The sequence below is a fragment of the Chrysemys picta genome, chromosome 6 (genome assembly GCF_011386835.1).
Source record: "Chrysemys picta bellii isolate R12L10 chromosome 6, ASM1138683v2, whole genome shotgun sequence".
Taxonomy (NCBI): Eukaryota; Metazoa; Chordata; order Testudines; family Emydidae; genus Chrysemys; species Chrysemys picta.
This window is the reverse complement of record NC_088796.1, coordinates 90306803-90327209: the sequence shown is the minus strand read 5'-3', so window position 1 is coordinate 90327209 and position 20407 is coordinate 90306803. Positions and strand designations below refer to the sequence as shown.

Here is a 20407-nt window from a genome sequence, read left to right as displayed (position 1 = left end):
ACCGGCTTCACGGTTTGCCAGGCAGCCTCCAGACCCTGCGCCCCCGGCTGGGCGCTTCCCGTCCCAGGCTCCAGTTGCGCCGGCCGGGGGCGCAGGGTCTGGAGGCTGCCCGGCAAACCGTGAAGCTGGTAGCGCTCGGGCAGCCCTTTCTGCGTGGCTGGGAGTGGGAGGGAGGAGGGGGCGGAGTTAGGGCGGGGTCGGGGAAGGGGCGGAGTTGGGGCGGGGCTGGGGTGGGAAATGGGCGGGGCCAGGACCCTGTGGAGGGTCCTCTTTTTTTATTTGTTAAGTATGGTAACCCTATCTTAGATCGGCTTAGAATCACTTACTTCACGTCCTCGCGGCACGGGATCGAAGGCCGCCGCTCCCCCGTCGACTCCACTTCCACCTCTTGCCGTGGTGGAGTTCCGGAGTTGACGGCAGAGCGATCGGGGATCGATCCGGCGGGTAGCATAGATGTACCCTTGGCCTTCACAACATCCTCTGGCAAAGAGTTCCACACACTGACTGCACCAGGGCTCAGGGCTTTGAAAATATTTACTGGAGCTCCACTCCGGACAGCTCTGGCTGAATTTAAGCCCTGCTTGTGGCCATCACAAGGTGCATGCATAACTTAAGATCAACGGGGGAGTGTTACAGCTGATCTTTGTGGTGGAGAGGTGACAGACTCTGAACAGAGAGGAAGGTGCATCTGCCTCCCCGGACCACCAGCAGGGAGTGAGATTCTTTACTTTACTTTCTGTAGTGTAGCTCAGGATCACATATTTGGATTCTATTGTAGTTTTCAATAAATGGTTAAAATCCATCTAGCCTCTCTCAAACTTAACTGAATTGCACTGGGGAAAGGGAAGCTCGTAAATTCAACGAAGTACTGAAAATAGCATCTAGAGCCAAAAAGCTGGCTATTTTAGCTCCCAACCCTCCTAATGCCAGAGCAGCCAATACTGCAGAGATTCGAGAGAATACTGACCATAGGCAACTTCCCTCATGAAGAGCTGGACACAGACAATGATGCCTCTAATTTGTTCTCAGTCTTAAAGGCTTTCTACATCCCATCCTATCACTCACTGCACTTGGTTGCCCATTCACTTTTGGTCCTATGTTCAGGCTTGGAATAATCTAGGTGGCACTGTCACAGAGGTTGCTACACGAAAGTTGCCACAAGTAACAGAAGCTCTATGAAGAGAACCTTGAAACTGTCTACATTTGGGTGAAAAAAAAAAAAAAAAATTCATCACCCTCCAACCCACCAGCTAGCCTCACCTAGTGGATGACCAAAGGAAAGGGTAAAATACCCCTCCCAGCTGCTGGCAAAAGACTTTTACAACTCTGAGCGACAATCAGCTGCAATCCAGAGCCTTTAAGAAAGTACAGCAGAAACCTTAAACCCCTGTGCCAACCAGAAACTAAGTTCATTGTACCACAATAAAGCCAAATTAAAACCATCACTGAGAGCAAGGGCAGGCAGGCAGAAGTTATTCCAGCTCCTTGCTGGAGGATTACCTCTCTCTTTACCTCTGGTGGCCAATTTATCCCTGTTTCAAGGAAAAAGGGCATCTAACAATTGATTTGAGTACAATTTCTGCCAATAGCAAACAGAATCTTCCCTCCTCCCCCACAAGGCTAATCAAGAGCTGGGGTGGGGGAAGATGAGTTTTGTCTCCCCGCCCCTTGCTTCTCACAGCCCACCAAATTTGGAATAAATTAGCTACCTGTAACTGCTGCGAAGTTCCTGCCGAGTTTTTCTTCTTTTTAAAAGCAGCAATCTCTTCATTTTTAAGTTTGAGAATTTTCTGCTGTTGCTCTGTCTTTAACTGAAGTTCCTGTAAGTAAGAAGATAAAACTATTTTTTCTGGCCTCGTTGAGTCTATTGTCATCAAATTTAGTTTTTTTCTGAAGGAGCCCATGTAGGTATATAAAAGATCTAAGATTTTCATTCCACTAATGGAAGCTGTATTATAATGATAGGAGGTGGATAGTAAAATAAAAACGCATGAAGAAGAAGAAAGTAATTTGTAAAAATTGTAGGAGAAAAGATTTTTTATGCGTATTCTTCATTTTTCCTATCTTGAAAGGCATTCCTTGTATTTATCGGAAGCCTTACAGTTATGCATCATGATCTATGAGAAAGTAACGGGGTGAAATTGTACTATATGCTTATCCATTGTACAGAAAAGAAAGCCTTTTACTTTGATTTGCTGTTGGTCCTGTGCAATCTCTGCCTCAAGAATTTTCTTTTTTTCACTCTCCTCTCGCAGTCTTTTCTGTAGCTGGGCCTGCTGATGCCTCATATGATTCACAGTCTGCTCAAGTTCTGTAGCCCGTTTCTCATTTTGGGTGGATAATGATGCCAACTTCTTAGTGTCCTGTTGCTTCTTCTGTAAGACCTGAATTCACATAGCATATTTCAGTCTAAAAGCATGAACACTTAAAGAAACAAAAACACATCTTAGGACAGATACCAGTAAACAAGTCCACTGATATTTGCAAAGATTTAGGATTTTGTGTGGCATTTTGATAGAAGCCTTGTGCTACAAAGCAGATTGCTTTAAATTGATTTGCAAACCTTCTCCCTACATTCTTACCTACTGCCAAATACCAATAATCTCTTTTTTGTCCACCTTTCTAGTAAGAAAATACACTTCTCACATAAGGATATTGTTAGATACATTCAAGTACCATCTATTGGTACATTAAGGGCCTGATTATCTACTGCAATTCCACTGACTTCAATGGAGTCACATTGGCATAAAACTTGTTCAACAGAGCAGATGGTTAGGCCCTAAGTGTTCTATGGGATACAGCAGTAATTTATAACTCCTAACGACAAAAATCAAAACTACCTGCACTTTTAATTTAGCTGCATCCATTTTCTTCCGAAACTCTTTTTGTAACTTGGCTTTCTCAGCGACGTCTCTCAACTCCTTGTTCTCCAGCTCCTGAAGTTGCTTTTGTGTTTCAGCTAATTCCATCTTGGCTTGCTCACCTTCATGTTCCAGTTTAGTTATTGTCAAAGAATACTGCCTGCTTACAGACTGAGAATCATTGCCTTAAAAACAAAATATTACAAAATTGTTCGAAAAAATTGTGTTATTGAAAAAAAAAACCAACCCGCTATTTCCAAATTCCATATGAAAATCTAATCCTTAATTACACATCTAAAGAATTTATTACTACTTAGCATTTATTTCTGGTAATACCCACAACGTACCAGACCTGTTCCAACCAGAAAAAAAGGCATAGTTCCTTTCCCTAAGAATTCACAATTGAATACCCTAACAAACAGGTACAGGTGGGAGAAGGAGTACAATAGACAGATAAGATGCCAGATGTTGATAGGCCTCACCTTGATAGTACAAAGTATTTATAACCCAGTTACCAAAAATATACATAGACTATTCTCAGTAACACTCTTGTCATTATTGGCAGCTAGTTTCTGGCAAGTGTCAAAGTAGAAGTAGATCTTCAAGAGGAATTTGAATACAGCCAAGTTCAAGAAGGACATTCCCTCCATAGGACATGACATGGGAAAAGTACAGAGATAATTACAGAATAATTAGGAAAGCACACCAAATATTTAATGAAGGTATTTAATGAATGTATGGCGGGGCCCCAACCCACATCTAGGGCCCCAGGTGCCATCATAATACAATTAGTAAACAATTATTCATAAGTGACAAAAACTTAAATATTTTATAATAGTCCCCACTGAACAAGATTAATTACAGACAACTAAATAGCTAATCCTTACTTTCATTGGTACAGTAGAACCTCAGAGTTACGAACACCAGAGTTACGAACTGACCAGTCAACCACTCACCTCATTTGTAACTGGAAGTACACAATCAGGCAGCAGAGCCAAAAGAAAAAAAGCAAATACTATACAGTATGGTACTGTGTTAAATGTAAACTACTAAAAAATAAAGGGAAAGTTTAAAAAATTGACAAGATAAGGAAACTTTCTGTGCTTGTTTCATTTAAAATTAAGATGGTTAAAAGCAGCATTTTTCTTCTGCATAGTAAAGTTTCAAAGCTGTATTAAGTCAATGTTCAATTGTATACTTTGGAAAGATCATAACATTTAGTTCAGAGTTACGAACAATCTCCATTCCCGAGGTGTTCACAACTCTGAGGTTCTACTGTATATGTTTTTAATTCAAATGTGCTTTACACAAGTCAGTTACCTGTTTTTACTATTTCTTTAATGAGTTCCTCCTTCATTTTGATATTAAGTGCAAGTTCTCTCATCTTTTTCTTGGCCTCGGTGAGTCTCAGCTCTGAATTCTTTAATTTCTGCATGTTTATTACACGACTCTTATGGAGGCATTCAATCTCTTCACCTTGAAAGAAAGGGGCAATGCTGAGAAGAAAGATCTGGAACATGCTATCTACCAGAGGACGAAATTCTGGCCTATTCTCTGCATATACACTGGGGAGGGAATCAGAAAGACAGGATACAGGGAGTCTCTTCCTCATCACCTGCCATCTGCACAAAATCAGGACAGGATACAGAGTAGGAGCACTAAGTTGAGAAAGAAAGATCCTTGGCTAACATTCCCCTTTGGAGCATCAGTGGGTGAGAATAATGTACTTACAGCCACATGTGGCCTTCTACAAGTTGCTTCACTTTTCTGTCTCAGTTTATCTGTGAAACAGGGATAATGCAACTTACCTCCATCACTTACAAAGGTGTTGTGAGGATTAATTAAATATCTATACAGTGCTCTGGATATGTGGCACACTATATAAATGCTATATATTATTTTTAAAGCACCAACCAGTAAGAACATGAATGTACTTCACATGTACTTCAGAAAAAAGTGTTTAAAAACAATTCCAAATTAGGACATCAAAAGTATTTTTATTTTAAAGTGCATGTTTGAATGGAAAAGATTAATTTACTGTAACAACACTAAAAATGTAAATTTTCATGGTGTGACATAAGCATGTTGGTATCTCATAATTTCCATTTGTAATTGTTACCTGTGACAGTGTCAGTCTGCAGTATGGTTTCATTTGGTAAATTGGACTTGTGCATTTGGAATTGTAGATCATCCAGTTGAAGGGGAGAACAAAGAAGAGCCTGTTTTCGTGTCCATGTGCGGTTTATGGAGCGCCTACGAAAAAAAAAAGAAAAACCAAGCCATATTCCAAATTTGGTTTTTTTTAAAATGTCATGCCAGATTATGTAATCCTAATGCACTAGGTCCCGAATCTACAAAGACTTGCATGCTAAAATCTACTTTTACCACCACCTGCTTCCCTCAGGTCCTGCAAGTAGACATATTTATTCAAGACACATTATGCAAGACATATTTATTCAAGTGAGGAGGCATTCAATCTAAAGCTATGTTAAATGGAATAGAGTAGGTCATTAGCAATACCTATTGTGTTAACTTATTTTGTGATGTCAGGAGGTTCTACAAATTCACATAAAACACTGTAAACTGGCTTCATGATATGCCAGTATTTGGTAGGAATATACCCATTAAATATCTATTTTTGAATGAAAGCTTTAAAGACTGAATAAAACAACAACAAAAAGATTACCTAAATGCTGATTTCTTTTTGCTGTCGGTGTTCCTTTCTTCTTCATCACTATGATCAGAGAAATGGCAGTGAAGGACTTCATCTTGGTCTTCTATATGACCCAATATCATTTGCCTGCGAGTTTGAAATCCAGCCATTACTCGGGCCAATGAGTAAGTAGGAGGGCTGGTGTGTACCTTCCAAGAGACCCCAAAAATAAAAACCAGGTGCAAAGTCACTTGCAGAAAGCTAGGAATATTTAGAGCGGATTTTTCAAATGGACTTCATACATAAATCTGCTAAAAATGAGGGGGGTTGTGCAAGTTTTCTGGATTTCTTTTTGGAGAAACCTTTGAGAATTTGGTTCCAATTGTTACAGAATGGGATACTGGCAAGTACGTACATAGCACTCTTTTCTTGGAATTAGTACAGAATAAATATAGCATTATTAGTAATTATTCATATTTTAGTAGCACCTAAAAGCCCACTCAGGAGTGCAGCCCCTTTGTACTGGAGGTTGTACAAATATATTTGCATTGGATAAATTGGTGCTGTGTACGTTGCCACAGATCAGAAATTAACATTTCACACTTAATGGGATATAAGCAGAAAATGTCAATACAACTGTTAGTATCGCCTTTCAACTCTTGTACCAAAATCAGAATAATTACAAAATGAAGGAGAAAAACAAAAAATGTGTTTAGTCATTACCTTTCGGGGCTCCAGTCCTGGAGCCATATGAATGGAATGTACTAAACTATTAGTGAGTGGCACACTATATGGTCTTCTTGCAGATGTCACAGCAGCTGGCCCATCTCCACAAGCATCTCTGGATACTGAGGCTGTAGTCACGGTAAGCTTCTCTAACTTATCTTTCAGCTGATCAATAAGGAGTTGCTGCTCCACCATTTTCTCATTCTCAAAAACAAACAAAAAAACCTAATAGGTGCCAACTCTACCTTATATTTACATTACTCTAACCAAAAACACATTGGTTTGAACGGTAAAGCTATTAGCAGGGTGCTGTGTTTGGTGTAGCACACTGATCCTAAATTCTCTTGCAAGGCATAAATTTATGCAATGCACCAGGGCTAACTTCAAACAGAAAATTGATGGTGGTGTTAGCTGATTGCAAAATCTTTCAATTCTAAAACATATAATTTTAATTAAATTGATCTAAAAATATGCACCACATAACGAACAAGTTTCAAAAAGGCTTGTTAAAAACATGTCATTAACCCTTTCAGAAAAGCCCATCTCAGGTATGTTATTTAAGATTAACAAGAGCTGGAGGGATACTTATGAGTCCATATTTGCTTTATTGATGCATAACTGGAAAAGAACAAAATATGAGTCAGCCAAAATTGATATTCAAAATGGAAGTTACAATCCTAAAGCATGGTGTGTATGTTTGCTCAGCACGTAGTTCCATTCAAGTAAGTGAACTCATACAAATAAAAGTATGCACATAAACGTTTGCAGGATCAGGACTTTGGTTTGATCTTGCCTGCCCCACACAACTCTGCCAGTGATGCTAATCTGGAGAACCTACTTTCTGCCTTTCCCACAAGAATCTTTGTGCATTGTTCAAAACTGCCCCTTATTCAGGAACCATCATCTCTGAACTGATCCATAAAGTAATTATCTGATCTTTCTTCAAATCCCTCACCAAGATCCACATCTTTCATAACACCTTCAAAACCTGGGTAACTAACAATGGAGAAGTTAATATGACAGTCAATAAAAGACAGTCAATATGAAGATATTTAATTATAAAACATATATAATATTGTCCTATTTTGAGTGCATCTTTCTTACCCATCTGAGCCTTTCCCTGCTGCCTGTTCTTTGCCAGAGACTTTCCCTGCTGTCGGAGTCTTTCCCTGCAGTGGGGAACTGCTTTCCCCCCCTGCCAGAGACTTTCCCTACTGCCAGAGTCTTTTCCTGTAGTGGGAAAACGCTCCAGCAGTGGGGAGGCAGCAGGACACTACGCAGCTAAAAATAGGAATGTAGACAGGAAGGCCTGGCTTGGGCGAGCAAAGAACCGTGTAAGCTATGTAGCTGGGTACATAGCCACACCCTTCACGCAGGTCTGTACTCTCCTTGCCTAAATCATGCCTCACTGTCTACACTGCTACTTAAACCCCTGCTGGGAGGCCCCGGGGAGGGAGAATACCCAAGTACACACTCTACATGCCACCAAAAAAGCATGTAGTGTAGACATAGCCATAGACAAGCTATGTCCTCCTCATGCTGCCTGCGTATGAACAGGAGGATCACAATGGAGACAGTCTCCCTGCTCTTACTTCTGGTGCCGGCACCAGTGATTCATAGAAGCCGGGAGAAGCAGCTGCAGGGGAAATCTTGCTCAGACCCGGATTCCCCAGGATGGAGCAGTCTCAGTATACATGGAATCTTTGAGAAATTTAGCTGAAAATGCTTAACAAGTCTCCACTGATCATGTGCAAACTGACAAATTTTCAAAGGATTAAAAATTGGCCAGATTTGAATGTTTTTTCCATGGGAACAACAGGGAAATCCCCTGCCAAATTTCAAGTCCCTGCTCCAAAACACAGTAGCAGTAGAATTTCGCAGCTAAACGTTTGTAAGAATTTCTTTTTAACATAGAAAAAGAATGTATTTTTCCCTAACTTCATTCTCAAAAATGACTGAAATGTTTCAGCTGAAATTAAAATAAATAAATCAGACACACCCAACATGGAAAATTTTAGCCCAACTGCTTTAAGTTTGGAAAGTTTATAGCCTATTGAAAACAGGGTCTTATAATGGTAAGTGTCAGGCAACATTCAGTTGCACATGATATGATATTTGCAGATAATACCACATATATGTACTGCAATTTACTTTTACAGTTCTGATCCAATTGGAAGTGCCAATCAAATCACATATTCCTGTGAATGCCATTAAAAAACTATTTGATTCATAGATTTTATTTTTATTTTAAATGGAAAGAGTTGGTTTAGTGAACTTACAAGTTAGCCAGGAATTCCCAAATTCTAATCCTGGGTCTGCCACTGACTTGATGTATGATTTAGGCAAATCTCTTAACCTTTGTGTTATCTTCACTGAAAACAGGCGTGTTTTTACATCAAAATGGATTTTACACTGAGATAGCTATCTCCGTGTAAAATCCATTTTGATGTAAAAAAAATACCTGTTTTCAGCTCTCTCATCTTCATAGCTATCTCAGCATAAAACCCCAGTGGAGACAAGGCACAGGTAGTTTTTACCTCACTGTAGCTAGTTAAGTTAAAAACTACCTGTGCCTCACCAGAAATTGCAGAAAAGGAAGAGAAGGAGCAAGAGAGGAAGAAGGTGATAATTGGCTTACTCACCTTTTATGTCACATTACTCAGTGACCTGCTCACAAGGCATCAACAGAGGGAGAAGGAGAAGGGAAGATAAGATGGGATAAAGACAGAAAAGGGAGAGTGAGGAGAACAGCACTGATTCTCCCATACTTGGAATATTTACAACTTATTTTCTTCATAAGTTTTAGGGAATGGTAATATTTGTGGATCTTATGAGACAATCAATTTTAGCAGAAATATACTGAATATTCCATTTGTGATCTGATGGACCTCTGGCTACCAGGCAATTGCCTAAACCATCGTAATTATTTTATTGCGAAATGCTCCAAATGGAGAGGCAAGTAGTGTTTCCACTATTGCTAACACAGGAATCAGGGTGGCAATCTTCCTATATATTTAGGCTGAAATCCTGTCCCATTGACAAAGCTCCCATTAACTTCAATGAATATAGTAGCGCCAAGATTTCACTTCTAAACTTTTTAGTATTGTAATACAACAGACATTTCTATAACTCCTTCCATCCAAAGATCTCAAAAAGCTTTACAAATATTGAAGAATTAAGAGACACTACTCTCCAGTAATGTTGGTAAATATTACTGTTCTTGTTTTACGGATGGGACAGGGAACAAGTGACATTAAGTGATTCACCTAAGGTTATGCAGTAAGTCTGTGGTAGAGCTAGGCTAGAATACAGATCTCCTGAATCTCAGTCCTATGTTTTAGCCACTAGACAAGACTAGACAAAGATAATTTTCTCATAATTGGTCACAGTTATGGAAGCTAAGGCATAAATAGTACAGTCAGACAAAATTACCATTGATAAGAAAATAACTTTTGCCTGAGGGCTACAAAATTTGGCCCAAATTTTAATAACTATTAAATTGTAATTACTGCATTCTAATATGCATCTTATTTGAACCAAACTTACACAGTAAAATGTGCAAGAGGAAAACTTACCTGTAATTTATTTGTTTCTTGTGCCTCTTTAAAAGATTCTAGATGTTCTTGATTTTCCTGCATCAGTGTTAGTATTTGATCCTGTAATACCTTCAGCTCAAGCTCCTTTTGACCAAATACTTCTTCGTCTGTAGCTAAAGCCTGCTAGATAACAAAAAGGAGATGGGGTGGGGATAGGAAAGGTGTTATTCTGCCAACTGAATGAAGAAATTCTTTATATGGTGTTAAGAAAAGCAGATCTGAACTGCAAAATTTCCCAAGGTACACTATTGGTAGATTTTCCATAAATGATGTGCTGATTCTAGTAGATCTTGATGATGCAGTATCTCTACTTATTCCCTCAATTTTATTCATCATCTATTGACCTTTTTTTGATAAGTTCTTTTCTCCCTATGATGGGGTGGAACAGGCCCAGAGGCCCCCACGTGGAGGCCTCGGGGTCCTGCCACACCCGTCCCAGAAGAAGAGCAGTAGAGAGGTCTTCTAAGCTGCATAGACAGACTGCGTGGGATATGGCCAATCGGGGGAGGCTGCAAGGGGCTAGCCAATCAGTATAAAAGGAGCAGCAGTGCAGACCAGAGTCAGTTCCTTGATGGAGCTAGAGGAGTTCACCTGGTGCTCCTGGCTGGTCAAAGAACTGCAGCACCATGGACAGCTCAGTGCTGGCAGGGACTGGGGGAGCAAAAAGGAGCTCCTGGCTGGCTGCTGGGCCTGAACATAGAAGAGCCCTAAGGTAAGGGTGAAGGATTGGTGAAGGCTGGGGCCATGTGGAAGTGGCCCAGGGAACTAAAAACACTTTTGTTAAAGGGACATGGTGGCATATGGCTACTATTCTTAGGGTCCCTGGTCTGGGACTCTGAGTAGTGGGTGGGCCTGGGTTCCCTCCTCCCACTATAGGCCACTAGGGAAATAGCCTAGAATTGGACAGTGATAAACCCCAAGAAGGGAATCTGAAGTACTTAGGGGCCCAGCTGGAGAGCTGGGGCCAGAAGGGTCCAGAGAGGTCAAAACTATTGCCTCCAGGGAAGAAGCCCTGACAGTACGGCCTGGTCCTAGGGCTAGGACTGTTTAAAGACTGCAGACACACCCAACCTGAAGGGGACGCTCGCAAGAGGTAGGTGCATGCCATTACACTCTCTAAGAAAAATGCCAGTAACCAGAACTACTGTATGCAATGGTATATAAATACAATGCTGCTTTCAGCATGCAGTAAAATTCAGTCACAAGATTCACGCACTTTAACTGCAAGAGTAGTGAAAATCTCTCATAAAATAATGAAGAAACTAACACTGCCTTCCTTGTTCTACAACTGTGATGACAACCACATGAATAAAGTCAGAATAGGCTTGAAAATTTATTTTGATGTCTTTACAGGTATATGATCCAATGTTGGTCTAAGCAACTTCCATAGTGGAGGGGCTGCAGTACCTGCATAGCGTACTTGAGCTCTGCAGCCATAGATGCTTGGTAGATTGGGGGAGGGGGGAGCGGGGGAGAGGAGAAACAGTCTCTGTGATGAGGCTATCACACCTAATGGGCTCCCCAAAACCATACTTTTCCCAGAGCAGATTCATAGTCCCTCCACCCCAACTATCACATATTGCAATTGAGCACTGGTGAATGACTCCAGGAAAGCACAGAGCATGTTCAGTACCTCAGCTGCAATTACAACAAAGACCAGGTTCCTCTCCAGCTAAATGACAATTAGCCAAAGGACCCTTAAAAAGGAACAGCTTAAAAACAGAAATACCATCCAAGAAAAGAGATTGTGGGTGGAAAGGGGGCTGAGAATGTCCCACCTAGTAATTATGGGGACTGATGATTCACAGCTCAGATCGAACCACGCACAGAGGAATATGCAACCCCCCCAGTAAAAAAACCAAAACAAAAGTATGCCCCTTCCATTTCTCCTGACACTAAGCTGATGATGAGGGATTCCGTACCCTCCCCAGGACCACAGCAGAGAGAAGGGCGTTGACAGGGCATGTACAAAGTTGATTAGGGGTCAGAGGTTTGTTTACATGAGCTCTACATCCAAAAAGCAACTCTGAATCACTCACATGCAGAACAGGCCTGAGTCATCTCGATGATCCAGGACTGGTTAGCCTGGTTACAGCTGTTCTACCTACCTCTTGCTGCCAAGTACACTGAGATGGGCCAAATTTTAACATTATTTAAACTGATCATCTAAGCGATTTATGAACCATTACAAGGTAGAACTTTATTCTGACTGTGTGCACCAAAGCACTGAAGTGTCTCGGTCACTTCAAAACTTAACTGACACTTCAATTTCCTGGCCCACATTGGACCTGTAACATCATTCAGATTCCAGGCAATCACTGAAAAACAAGAATTCCCTCTTCCTATTCTGACCTGGCTTAATTAATAGTAGAGAAAATAACAGCTGCTAATAAAGATAAATGTGCCTGTTGTGGGCGAGATGTGAGAATAAGTAGTATGTTGTCCATTTACTTCTTTTTTCATTTTACATTCAAATGCCAGAAAGCTGCACTCTTATGTACATGAAAGAAAATACAGCTACATCAAGAAAATGTTACAATAAATAATGCTAATTATTAAAATAGAAGAGGATAATGAATTAAGCTAAAGCATTTATCATATCCAAATAACTTTACTTAACATTCATAGGGAGGAAAAAAAACAGCCTGATAAATCTTATTTCATTTTCCCCATTATAGGGTTATATTTTTAAAAAAAATTAAGATCAAAATTAGAATGTTACTATGATTTGCATTATTAATGAGGAACAGTAAAGTGGAATATGAATATATACTTGGAACCATTCACTGAGGAAGCATATTTTGACAAATTGAGCTAGAAATCTTAGAACATTTTCCTTGCTCTACTATATTCTTGTTTATGGTTTATAAATCTAGTTTAGCCACTGCTAAAAAGAGGCAAAACAGGATAATTCTCCCTGCTTGAGACACAGCAACAAGAAGGAGGAGTGGTTTGCTTGGCAACCTTACCTGTAAGCAATTAAACATGCAGCCTAGACTCTCTAGAGAAGTAGGAGGTTTAAAATAATCCAGAGGGGGAAATCACAAGCAGAGAGAAAGATAATTCAGAGTTAAAGGAACCAAGAGTAGAGGCACATGTTTCCTTTTAAACAAATTATGAGAAAGTAATTGGAAGACATAATTTATATAGGCATTTCCCAAAAGAGAAACTATAAACTGGATCAGAATTCATGTGCAAACCTCACAGTAGGTTTCCCCAACAAAACATGCATTTTGTTGCACTATTTATAACACATAGGAGCAAAGATTCCTTCTATCACAAGATATAGACGCAGATTCAGTTGTTATTGTTGACCTATTATTAATGTTCTTATGCTTTTAATGCCACTTTCAGTCAGTTTTCAACTCTTGATTCAAATGTCTTAAGTTACACCATTAACTTCTGATTTGGTTAAAGCTGCATGGTTTACTTTTTGTTATCCATACACAGCATGTTAACATAACATTGTTTCCAAAAGTTCCATCTGCTAAGAGGCTGTCCCCGGAAAAGTTATGTATGTTTATCATGTAGTATTTTGGGGGGGGGAGGAGGGGAAGTCATGATTGAGATGGCAGAGAGCTCTTCTCTCTCTCAGCAGGTCATTGTCTAGCACTATTATGAGCTGAAAGGCTGCAACCTTATGTCTGCCTCTGAGAATGAACTGTTCAAAGTTGCCAGCACCAGAGTTCCTCTCTCACCTCCTCCTAGATAGCAGTCCTGCTGAGAATCTCATGCCTTCTTCAAAATTCTCACCTCAGCAGGAGAATTGAAAAGAAATGTTATGGCACCAAAAAGCAGAAGGCTGATATGTAACATAGAAGTACATGTCTAAGAAGTGCTATGATAAGAAAACCTGTGAATAATGAACAACAAAAAAGAAAGCTGCAGTTTTGAGAAACTCATTTCATCTTTTTTTTCCTTGAGTGTTACAGCTCTCAGTCAACTAAGGATCCGACAATTAAAAGAAAGGAACAACTTTTTGTCAAGTATTTTTATTTTTGAAGTAGGACTGTCAAGCAATTAAAAATATTAATCATGATTAATCGCACTGTTAAACAATAGAATACCATTTATTTTAAATATTTGTGGATGTTTACTACATTTTCAAATATTAATTTCAATTACAACACAGAATACAAAGTGTAAAGTGCTCACTTTATATTTATTTATTACAAATATTTGCACTGTAAAAAACAAAAATATTGTATTTTTCAATTCACCTCATATAAGTACTGCAGCGCAACTTTCACGATAAAGAGATTGAATTTACAAATGTAGAATTATGTACAAAAAAACTGCATTCAAAAATGAAATAATGTAAAACTTTAGAGCCTACAAGTCCACTCAGTCCTACTTCTTGATCAGCCAATCACTCAGACAAACAAGGTTGGTTACAATTTGCAGAAGATAATGCTGCCTGCTTCTTGTTTACAATGTCACCTGAAAGTGAGAGCAGACCTTCGCATGACACCGTTGTAGCTGGCATTGCAATATATTTATGTGCCAGATGCGCTAAAGATTCATATGTCCCTTCATGCTTCAACCACCTGTCCAGAGGACATGCTTCCATGCTGATGATGGATTCTGCTTGATAACGATCCAAAGCAGTGCGGATTGACGCATGCTCATTTTCCTCATCTGAGTCAGATGCCACCAGCAGAAGGTTGATTTTCTTTTTTGGTGGTTCTGTAGTTTCCTCATTGGAGTGTTGCTCTTTTAAGACTTCTAAAAACATGCTCCACACCTCGTCCCTCTCAGATTTTGGACGGCACTTCAGATTCTTAAACCTTGGGTCGAGTGCTGTAGCTATTTTTAGAAATCTCACATAGGTACCTTCTTTGCCTTTTGTCAAATCTGCTGTGAAAAAGTGTTCTTAAAACGAACATGTGCTGGGTCATCATCCAAGACTGCTATAACATGAAATATATGCAGAATGCGGGTAAAACAGAGCAGGAGACATACAATTCTCCCCCCAAGGAGTACAGTCACAAATTTAAATTGATGCATTAGTTTTTAACGAGAATCATCAGCATGGAAGCATGTCCTCTGGAATGTTGGCTGAAGCATGAAGGGGCATATGAATGTTTAGCATATCTGGCATGTAAATACCTTGCAACACCGGCTACAAAAGTGCCATGTGAATGCCTGTTCTCACTTTCAGGTGACATTGTAAATAAGAAGCAAGCAGCAGTATCTCCCGTCAATGTAAACAAACTTGTTTGTCTTAGCAACTGGCAGAATAAGAAGTAGGACTGAGTGGACTTGTAGGCTCTAAAGTTTTACACGGTTTTGTTTTTGAGTGCAGTTATGTAAACCCCCCCAAAAAAATCTGCATTTGTAAGTTACACTTTCACGATAAAGATATTGCACTTCAGTACTTGTATGAGGTGAATTGAAAAATATCGTTTCTTTTGTTTACCATCTTTACAGTGCATATATTTGTAATAAAAAATAATATAAAGTGAGCACTGTGCACTTAGTATTCTGTGTTGCAACTTGAAATCAATATTGAAAAAGTAGAAAAACATCCAAAAATATTTAATACATTTCAATTGTTATTCTATTGTTATAAATGCGATTAATCGCGATTAATTTTTTAATCACGATTAATATTTTTGAGTTAATTGCATGCGTTAACTGCGATTAATTGATAGCTTTTATCATTCATGTGAAGGACTGGCTTAATAATAAGTACTAGGTTCGACATTGATACTTGAAACTACAGGGTTGAGGCCAAGTAAGTAGGTAGCTTCGTACAACTTGGCATCAGATGACCTATGTTGTCAACTTGTCTGTGGCTCTGATACATTAAGTTATACTGGTGGGATATAAAATGAGATTTCTCAATTAACTTGACAGCTTCAATTATCACTATAAAGGAAAGAACTAACAGATGAGAGGTCATCATACTGTTATTCAATCTCTTTAAAGGTGTAATGAAAATTAATTATCCTGAGCATAAAACCTATTTGCCCACCTCTAACACAATGATGATTAATGTTTTAATCACCTATCAAAATGAGGTGAGCAGGCAAACAGAATTCTGCAATGCTGCTATTATTTAACTATATAAAACCCAAGATAAAATGCAGATGACAGGGTTAAGGATTTTAAAACTTCAAAGTCTAATGTGAATTCTACTAACGGGCTACCCTTTCATGTAACAATACTTAAATTGACAAGTTATAGTTTAATACCTGGCATTTTTTTAGTTCCCTCTTCAGTTGAAGAATTGTGATATGATGTGGCTCCTCTTGGTCATTTCCAATTCCACTATCAGTTCGTGGCATGACAAGAGCTGCCTTCCTTATCTCCTGTGCCATGTTGATCCAATCCCGCAGTTTCTCTTGTTGACTCCTTGTTAGGCTGGCAATGTCATTTAGTTCAACTAGGAAGGGAAACGCTTCCTCTATGCAATTTCGGTAGTTGAAACACTCCACCTGAAGCTGGGAAAGCTGCTCCTCAAGAGAACGAATTTGAGTTCTATCTTCACTCATATCCTGTGATCCCTGGCTAGCATGGCTCATTACACTAACCTGCTGATTCTGCAAAGCTTCCCGGAGCAACTTGATCTCAAGTTCCATTTCATCAATCCGGTCCCGCTCAGGGTTATAGTTTACAACTGGTTTATTTCTAATATTCTTGGCTCTGTTGGCATATTTGAGGGAATTTAAAGACTCATCAAAGTCAGATGAGGATGGATTTATACATGTTATCATGACAGTCTTGGCATTTCCTCCTAAGGAGTCTTTCAGAATACGAGTAATTTTAGCATCCCTATATGGGATATGTACACTTTTTCTCTTTGGATCTCCAAGAGCACTTATCACATTTCCCAAAGCCAATAAGCCACTGTTGATCTGAATGGATTCCTTGAACCGTTCACCAGTGTTCCCTGTTTTTGTCACCCTTTCTGATCCTGCCAAATCCACAAAGTGGAACTTAGAAGCAATGATCTGGCCTGATCTCAGAGATGAGCCTTGTGCAGCATCTACATTTTTCGGAGACTGTGCAGGTTGTTGCTGACAAATACTGATGGTAAAAACAGCATGAGATCGACTGGAGTGCTCATTCATTTGTGTCGTACCTGTGTGGCGAGCTGCATTCCCACTTTCTAAAAGGCTCATCACTTCATCCACACTTTCCACTTGGCAATCCTTGGCACCAACAATCACTACAAACATCAAGCCCAAGAAAGCATGAATAATGGGTTAACACTAGATTCTCAGCAAAAGTTTACAGAAAAACAGTTTTTAGATAAAGTCATGAATAGTCAAACTAATCCACACAAAAAATACTAAAAATCCGGGGGGGAGGGGGGAAAAAAGAGCTGTAATAATGTGTACAAGCTCATATTAGCATATGAGCTCACAGCAAATACCGATAAGAAAAATTTATATTAATGGAAGCACTACATACAGCATATTAAACCTTTAGCGTATGTATAAAATGCATTTTTACCTTACCAGAAAGCTTGTTGAGACTTTATTTAAATCAATACAAAAAAGAAAACAACAAATGCAAGGTTACAGTGAAGACTTTAAACGAACAAAAGATAGAAAATTCAAAGTTATGGTTCTCACAAGTCATAACTTTCTCATTTTATACCTATATAATATTTGTATTATTGTTGATCGGCCTAATACAACAAACACTTACATTTGTGAGTAATTTTACTCATGTGAGTAGTCCGACTGAAGTCAATGAACTATTCAGTTGCTCATTTGCAGGATTGGACCAGAGGGTATTAATGTTTATACCTTACTACATATCTAGGAAATATGACCAAGTAACACTTACTTCAAGCAATTATTTTGAATTTCCTGACTACTGAGCTCTTCAAATGTCTACTTGTAGGAGCAGGATTTTATAGTGTCCCATGAGAATTAAATGTATGATTTGATTTCATCCTGTTAGCCACCCTTTTTGAATAGCAGAAAGGAATGACAGACCAGAACAATCCTTATGACTGATTATGGTCACCCTTTTGTTTTAGGATAAGTTATAATGTCTACTATGGTTTCCTATATGTATTACAAATCAGGCACTCTAGTTAAATATACATTTCTTAGTTTTAAGGTTTTAGTAAGTAAGAGACAGGATCTTGTATTATATCTATGTTAAGGAGATTAGAGGAATGTTGAGAGCCTGAAGCCCCAATGTGAATTGTTTGTTATAAGATTTAGCAAGGCTTGATTTACAATGTATTCTGCTGAATATACAATACTGCTGTCTGTATACCTTTGAAAGTTTCTGTAAGAGATTGTGTGAATGAGGAATGCATGCATCAGGAAAAGATAAGGTGTGAAAGCCATCACAAATGTCCAGATGTCAAGAAAAAGTGAGAGACTTGGAAAGACCAGGAGACAAATCAGAAAACATCCATTGTATCTGATGCTAAACACATTAGCAGCATTGACCACCTCAGAGGTGAGGCAGGCACCCCTGAAGGCAAGACAACAAATAGGAGATAATGATGGGAAGCCCGACAATAACCATCAAATGATAACACCACTTAAGGACTAATGATTACAGGATGACATTGCAAAATGCATGGACTCAAATGGGAATTTACAACTATAAAGCTGGGGTGTTTTGCCATGGAACTCCGGGTTCAGTCCTGGAAAGCCTCGGAGCATCGGATCGTGACCGACAAGAGCCCAGCTCGTCACTTGTGCTCAATCTAATTGGCCATTAGATTAAATAAATTAAATAAATAAATTAATGGAGATATCCCATCTCCTAGAACTGGAAGGGACCTTGAAAGGTCATCGAGTCCAGCCCCCTGCCTTCACTAGCAGGACCAAGTACTGATTTTGCCCCAGATCCCCACATGGCCCCGTCAAGGATTGAACTCACAACCCTGGGTTTAGTAGGCCAATGCTCAAACCCACTGAGCTATCCCTCCAACTCGAGCTACAAGAGACTGGTAACTATAAACATCACTGGCGAGAGAGAGAGAGAGAGAGAGATTGAAAAGCATATGCTAACTGTTGTATTTTCAATAGATGCTGCGTATTTGCTTTCCTCTATAAAGATCCCGTGTGCTCTGTATGAGCATAACATACATGCAGGTCTGTGCACACACAAAAGAATTAAGTGCAAAACTGGAGGACAAGATAATGCCATACTGAAAGATCGGGCCCCGTGTGCAAGGGAGCATTGTGTCATGTTGCCTTATGATAAATTAGGAAAAATCAGTGTATCTGAAGAAGTGGGCTGTAGTCCACGAAAGCTTATGCTCTAATAAATTTGTTAGTCTCTAAGGTGCCACAAGTACTCCTGTTCTTCTTTTTGCGGATACAGACTAACACGGCTGCTACTCTGAAAAGTGTATCACAGTGGTTCTCAACCAGGGGTACACATACCCCAGGGGGTAGATCAACTCATCTAGATATTTGCCTAGTTTTACAACAGGCTACATAAAAAGCACTAGCAAAGTCAGTACAAACTAAAATTTCATACAGACAATGACTTGTTTATACTGTTCTATATACTATAGACTGAAATATAAGTACAATATTTATATCCCAATTGATTTATTTTATAATGCTATGGTAAAAGTGAGAGAGTCAGCAATTTTTCAGTAATAATGTGCTGTTACACTTTTGTATTATGTCGGATTTTGTAAGCAAGTAGTTTTTAAGTGAGGTGAAACTTGGGGGTACGCAAGACAAATCAGACTTCTGAAAGGGGTACAGTAGCCTGTACCCCTTTGAGAGCCACTAGTGTATCCCATGTATACCACAGAATTTTACTTCATTTGAAAACAACATTTCTACAGTCAATGCATTTGCTATCTTTGAGGATGCTGTCATAGCAAGCTCAGAATAATGGATTACAAAAGAAGCTATGTTTAATTCATCAGGGCAAAACAAAAAACAAAAAACCCAAAACGTGTAAAAAAAAAATGTATCTTAATGGTGATAAAGGTTTTGTGCTTGAATAACTTAAACACAGCTATATGGAATTTTACAAACTTGATCTGCTCTAAGAACAAGAATGAGAAATCTCAGTTCAAAGGATAATTCCCCCCGACACCCCAGTTAAAAAGAACTGAAAATAGATGCTTATAATGGAAGTTGCTTCTCAGCCGTAACTAGAACACTGTGGTAGAGATTCCATAATATGTTGCTTAAGGAGCAAGGATTTTCTGGACAGCTTCCATACTTCATAGGTCTCTGTTTAATTGGATAGTTGAAAATACAGAAGTAATAAAGAGTATTACTGACAAATATAGATTTCCCCCAGGATTTTACTGATGAATGGGAAGAGCTTGCCATAGAAGGATATTTGGTCAACTGAGGCTGATTAGAAATTTACACGCATAAATGTTTGTACTAAAGAGAGGGTCCTGTGGCACCTTTAAGACTAACAGAAGTATTGGGAGCATAAGCTTTCGTGGGTAAGATGCGGGTAAGATCTGAAGAAGTGAGGTTCTTACCCACAAAAGCTTATGCTCCCAATACTTCTGTTAGTCTTAAAGGTGCCACAGGACCCTCCGAAGAAGTGGGCTGTAGTCCACGAAAGCTTATGCTCTAATAAATTTGTTAGTCTCTAAGGTGCCACAA

At 39.3% G+C, this 20407-nt stretch overlaps 1 protein-coding gene across 4 annotated transcripts in view; it reads right to left on the bottom strand.

Annotated features, from left to right (window-relative positions):
• The window catches only part of KIF27 (kinesin family member 27), a 45116-nt gene that overhangs the window by 16470 nt on the left and 8239 nt on the right, over positions 1-20407 (bottom strand). For 2 of the 4 annotated variants that reach the window (XM_005296818.5, XM_005296817.5), the window contains 9 exons: positions 16034-17010; positions 9816-9959; positions 6238-6444; positions 5548-5723; positions 4981-5114; positions 4182-4337; positions 2841-3046; positions 2187-2384; positions 1710-1820 (listed from right to left, as the gene is read on the bottom strand). In XM_005296818.5, the coding sequence (XP_005296875.2) occupies positions 1710-1820; positions 2187-2384; positions 2841-3046; positions 4182-4337; positions 4981-5114; positions 5548-5723; positions 6238-6444; positions 9816-9959; positions 16034-17010 (2309 nt within the window). The remainder of the gene's footprint in view (positions 1-1709; positions 1821-2186; positions 2385-2840; positions 3047-4181; positions 4338-4980; positions 5115-5547; positions 5724-6237; positions 6445-9815; positions 9960-16033; positions 17011-20407) is intronic. The other 2 variants (XM_065599439.1, XM_024103355.3) reach the window with 2 other exon arrangements.